The 6,000-nt window shown below is 37.8% G+C and overlaps 1 protein-coding gene across 3 annotated transcripts in view; it reads right to left on the reverse strand.

Annotated features, from left to right (window-relative positions):
* The window catches only part of nid1a (nidogen 1a), a 34,505-nt gene that overhangs the window by 12,258 nt on the left and 16,247 nt on the right, over nt 1-6,000 (reverse strand). For 2 of the 3 annotated variants that reach the window (XM_057849066.1, XM_057849067.1), the window contains exons 10-12: nt 3,006-3,134; nt 735-878; nt 342-461 (exon numbers count right to left, since the gene is read on the reverse strand). In XM_057849066.1, coding sequence (XP_057705049.1) covers nt 342-461; nt 735-878; nt 3,006-3,134 — 393 coding nt within the window. The remainder of the gene's footprint in view (nt 1-341; nt 462-734; nt 879-3,005; nt 3,135-6,000) is intronic. The other variant, XM_057849068.1, reaches the window with a different exon arrangement.

Below are 6,000 nucleotides of genomic sequence, written 5' to 3' on the forward strand. Positions count from 1 at the left end.
TCAAAAACTCCCACATCCCACATAAGACATGATAGCTATCAAAAGGTCAATGAAAACAGATGCCAGCTGCACACAGATGGGTGGAATAAACAATAGTGAGAATGTGAATGATCCACTTTGTATATTTGTACTACTCAGTTTGTATGCAGAACTATGAACACTATTACCAAACTGGCTCCCCTCCAGTGGCAGCCATCCAAAACAGAGCAGCTGGATGTTAGCAGACATAACAGAACACATGTTTCCTGTCAGTCCACCAAGGAGTGTAAAATCACATTTGCTGTTGAAGTTATTCGTTGGCCCAACACGGCAAAAAGTTGGCAGCATGCCTTCGAACGTACCTGGGGAGCAATAGAAGCCATCACCGTAGTAACCCGGCCTACACTGGCAGGTGAAGGACCCCTGGGTGTTGTAGCACACTGCGTCCTGGTGGCACCTGCCGGGCTGGCACTCGTCTATATCTTCAAGGCAAAAATAACAGAAATCGTTGTTCTCTATCTCATGTTATGGGTTGTGGACAGTTTTGGTTAGCGAATCAAACTAACACTATGAATGAGCCTTACTGATGAGCAGCCAAAAGAAGGAGCTTTACTCTGATATGTCCATCTGTTTTCTATGTTTTACTACTCCGTTCCAGAAAATACATGATGTAACTCAGCTTACTTCCCCCGCTCATGAGCAGATGGTGCAACAATTCAAGGCAGTGTAGTGGATTTGTGTCTCTGAGGTTTTACCTTGGCAGACTCTTCCATCGCCTTCGAAGCCTGGTAGGCAGGAGCAGATATATGAGGAGCCTCCAGTGTAGCTGCATTGAGCACGCTCAGGAATGTCACAGGTATGGCTACCCTCTTCACATGCGTCCACGGGTCGACTCACCTCTGACAAGGGAAGGCGGTTAGACAAATACAGCTGAGAATATGTAGCGTGCTGAGGCAGAAATGTCTACACAAAACTGCTAGCTAAAAAAACAACTAGGTAGAAAAATCATTAGCTACATCTGCATCTTATATTTATCTATCAGGAGACCTCTAGTCATGTGCCGGTATGAGATTTTGACGGTCTGATAACCTTAAGCAAAAATGTATTGTAACGTATTGCAATTATAGTTCTAAAATGTGTTTGGTTTTTTTAGGTTTAAAAAAAATTCAACTAAACAGGATTTAAAAATTTTTAACAACATATTTGCATTTGGAACATCGACATGAATATGTTAAAATAAATAAGTAAAACAACAACAAAAAATAAATATTTTAAATAAAATGAAATAAATAGAACTTATAGACTAAACCCACAGCCACAGCTCAAGTTGCTAAACAATAGAACAAAAAGAATTATTTTCCATGAAAAAGTAAAAACATTTCTAAATAAACGATTTAAAAATATATGTATATCAGACACTTCGCTGACTTTGAAGCTACATCTCAACATTTTTAGAGACTTGCTCATTTTCTATATATTTCTCATGCCAAGTTATGATGCAGGAATGTGAGTATGTTTACCTTTTCTGGGTTAATATACCACTACTACTATTAATATTAATTAGTTGAATATAAATGGAGAGCGAGAGTTAAGAGACAGCCCGCACGTGTATGACTCGTGTATCATTAATTACACATTATACACACACACTCATACCCTCTCAAAAAAAAACAAAGAAAGTCGCCAGGAAGAAAAAACATCACAGGCTGTATTATAAAAATGTTTTTTGAACAGATGTTTACAATGGCGGAAGACTTTACAAAAGTACGCTTTTAGTGAGGTTAGTGAGGTAACAAGTTAGCCGTCTTGGCATGCTAACTAGCCACGTTAATAGCCTTGTTAACAAGCTTACGTTATATTACTTGTTTTACCGTCGCTAGACACACGAATAGTGCTGCAACGATTAATCGATTAACTCGAGTATTCGATTAGAAAAAAAATAATCGAATTAAATTTTGTTGCTTCGAGTATTCGTTTAATTAAAATGAAGTTGTCATGTTTATTTTGAAAGTGTTTGGATTTAGTTTTATTGATTACACTGCCCTCTGGTCTGCTTCGCTTCACCTGGCTGAATCCAACTGCTCCCTGTTAAGACCAAGTTTTTGTTTGAGCTAATGTTTTTAATGCATTCATAATTTAGTTTATAGGTATATTTAGCCGTTTTTTGTGGGAATATGTGTCCGAACCATTTGTTAAGAGCATTGTTAAAAAAAAAAAAAAAAAAAACTTTAGCATTTTATAGCATTTAAGCTAGCAGACCCTTTCTATGTAAGTTAGCCAATTGTTCTTTTGTTGTACATACATCCTCATTTAAAAAAAAAAAAAAAAAAACGTTTAAGGCTCAGCTCATGTATTTTAATTTTCATGTTCCTTATCCGATTACTTGATTATTCGAACTAACTAGTCCGATTAAACAATTAATCGACTACTAAAATATTCAATACCTGCAGCCCTACATACGAAACACGCTGGAGTAAACTCTATTAGCTGGTGGGAAACGTTCATGACAGCGTTTACTTACCTTCAATTTTGTGTAAAGTGACAGATGATGTGAAATTATGTTGGAGGTGTAGCGGTCGTCTGTTTCTTTTCGGTAGCCGAAATACTCCCATACTAGACTAGACTTTTTGGAGGGGGTTTTGAAAAAGCTAAGGTGTAGTTTCAACAGCAAGAGCAGTGTCAATGACAGAGCAACAACCGGAGGGTGAGCGGTGAGCGCTGTTGCTCCAAGCCATTTTTCGTTGCATTTTGGGGACACAAAAAATAGCTAATGTCGTACTACGGTATGACGGAAAATTTTTGTGGTTTTGAAACCGTGACGTTTACATACCACGGTAAACCTTGAAAACGGTAAACGGCACACGCCTAGAGACCTCTAGCAAAAACTTTTTGTTTTGATAAAAAAGTTTAGTTTTTTTGATTGCCGCTTTCAGAGCCAAATTGATATAACAATACAAAATTGTCCAACTTGAAATAATATTGCTTGTGTACTGTAAATCATTTCAATTGTTGAGTCAATTGCCTACCAACACATGTGTGGCCATCACTGCCAAACTGATATCCATCAACACATTCACAGCGGAAGGTGCCAGGCTGATTGTTGCAGACAGCATGTAAACCACAGATCTCGGAATTCTGTCTGCACTCATCAATGTCTGATGGAGATGAGAGAAATTTGTTACTACATGACACGTAGATCTAATCAGTTCATGTTCCAATTTGTTGGATCTGATTTTTATTATCAGATGACGGAAAATCAGAGAAGCGAGATAAAGATTTCTTAATTACAAATGTTTCAAGATAGTATCTGTCTGTAATACATCCTTCCTTTCGGTACTGTATATGCCTTGGAGCATTTCCTGTCTCACACTGGTTAAAAAGGGCAATGACAACGATTGCAACAAGTTAGAACCTGATGTGATGTGATTATTTACATTCTATGATTCCTCTGTAGTGAAAGAAAAGGCTTTATAAAGTAAGGATGCGTGGTCGCAGACCAATGCTTCCTGTCTATTATTGATGTAAAACCGCATGTATCATTCAACAACCATAGGCCATTTTTAAAGGGATCCACGGAAAGAAAGACTTGTAGTTCTTAAAAGATAAACGTTATTATGAGTTTAAATTATTTCATATTGAAACCCCTCTTGATGTTTTCGTTTTTTGTTTTTTTTTACAATTTGTTAAATTAGTTTAAATAGTACTTCGTCATTGGTATTAACGTCGCAGGGCGGAGAAATCACATAGTCACGCTGCCGGGCTTCCAGAGTATGACTTTATCGACACAATCATGTCATCTGTTCAACCCTTTCAATTTGAACCCGAGAGGAAATGTCTATATTTCACAAAACAAGCAGAAAAAGTAAAATGAACAGGAAAGACGGGATGAGACGAGATGAGAGAAGGAAAAAAAACGGTGTTGCCAAAATATGCTACAATTATAATTATTTTATAATTATTTTGAGGCAAAACAAAGCACAAATAAAAAGTACTTGCTGCTTTTACCCGGTAAGCGCATCTTTTGGACATCTTGCCGCGTAAAAGGAATTGCAATAACCTGGTAGTATTCAAGTGACAGTGACAATCTACGTCACCATCCCGAGCGGCCATTGCGTGTATAAAACATGACGCCCTCCGTATGTAAAAACATGTCCCAAATGTTATAGATTTTAAAGGCAATGGCGATATTTTATGTGTTTTTAATAACATATTTTTTTAAGAGAGAACAATTGTTGCTTATTGGAGCCTACAAGTCTTTAAGTCCGAGGTTCCATTTAAAGACTTTGACTTAAAAACAGATTTGCATAAAAGATGACATCCAGAATAATTCAGACTCTATTGTGGGTCGGTTTTATGGCACAGTATTGATGATTTGGAAATGTCAACATTTGGTAGAAAAATCAGAAGTTGGTGCTAGAGCGCCTTTGTGTTTTTTTAAAAAATATTTACCAATTTGAATTGATTGGGAACAAACCTCTTGACATTCTTCAGAGGTCAGCAATGTTGCCATTGTAGAAATTTAGTCAATTTTTATTGCAATTTTTACCAAAGAAGCTGGTGTGCGCATGATTTCTTGATATACAGTGGTATAAAAAAGTATCTGAACCTTTAGGAATTTCTCACATTTCTGCATAAAATCACCATCAAATGTAATCTGATTTTTGTCAAAATCACACAGATGTAAAAACAGCGTCTGCTTTAACTAAAACACCCAACCATTTATAGGTTTTCCTATTTTAATGAGGATAGCATGCAAACAATGACAGAAGGGCGAAAAATAACTCAGTGAACCCTCTGCCTATGGAGACTTAAAGAGCAATTCAAACCAATTTTTACCACACAATTCAAGTCAGGTGTGTGCCCAATCACAGATGAGTGGTTTAAAGCTGCCCTGCCCACAATAAAACACACACCTGGTAAGAATCGTCTGAATGAGAGGCATTGTCTGATGTGCATAATGGCTCGGTCAAAAGAGCTGTCTGAACACCTGCGATCAAGGATTATTGATTTGTATAAAGCTGGCAAAGGATACAAAACCATCTATAAAAGCCTGGATGTTTATTGATCGACAGTCAGAGAAGTTGTCTACAAATGGAAAGAGTTTGGCACTGTTGCTTCTCTCCCAAGGAGTGGCCGTCCACCAAAGATGACGCCAAGAGTTTAGCGCATAATACCCAGAGAGGTAAAAAATAACCCTTGAGCGTCTGCTAAAGACTTACAGAAATCACTGGCACAGTCCAATATCGCTGTGCACTCATCAACAGGAAGAGGAAAAATGGAACAGCTCATCAACATCAACACCTCATCCCCACCGTGAAGCATGGTGGAGGGAGCATCATGCTTTGCTGTCTCGGGGCCTGGACAACTTGCAATCATTAATGGAAGAATGAATTCAAAAGTTTATCAGGATGTTTTGCAGGAAAACCTGAGGCCATCTGTCAGACAGTTGAAGCTAAAAAGAGAATGGATGCGGCAACAAGACAATGATCCAAAATACAGAAGTAAATCAACTTCAGAATGGTTTTAGAAGAACAAAATACACGTTCTGGAGTGGCCAAGTCAAAGTCCAGTCTTGAACCCCATTGAGATACTGTGGCATGACCTAAAGACAGTGATTCGTGCCAGACATCCCAGGAATATGACTGAACTGCAGCGGTTTTGTATAGTAAAATGGGTGAAGATTAGTCCTGATCAATGTGCCAGACTGATCTATAGCTACAGGAAGCGTCGGGTTGAAGTTATTGCTGCCAAAGGGCGGGCCACAAAATATTAAATGTGATGGTTCACTTCCTATATATTTCCCCCTTCTGTCATTGTTTGCATACTTCCTCAATGAAATATGAAAACCTATAAATGTTTGAGTGATTTTAGTTAAAGCACACTTTTTACATCTGTGTGATTTTGACAAAGGTCAGATCACAATTGATGGTGTTTTTTTTGCAGAAAGGTGAGAAATTCCGAAAAAGTTAAGATACGTTTTCATACCACTCTATAGGTTGAGTAAACAGTGTTCATATCGTA

Source organism: Corythoichthys intestinalis, chromosome 10 (genome assembly GCF_030265065.1).
Source record: "Corythoichthys intestinalis isolate RoL2023-P3 chromosome 10, ASM3026506v1, whole genome shotgun sequence".
Lineage (NCBI taxonomy): Eukaryota > Metazoa > Chordata > Actinopteri > Syngnathiformes > Syngnathidae > Corythoichthys > Corythoichthys intestinalis.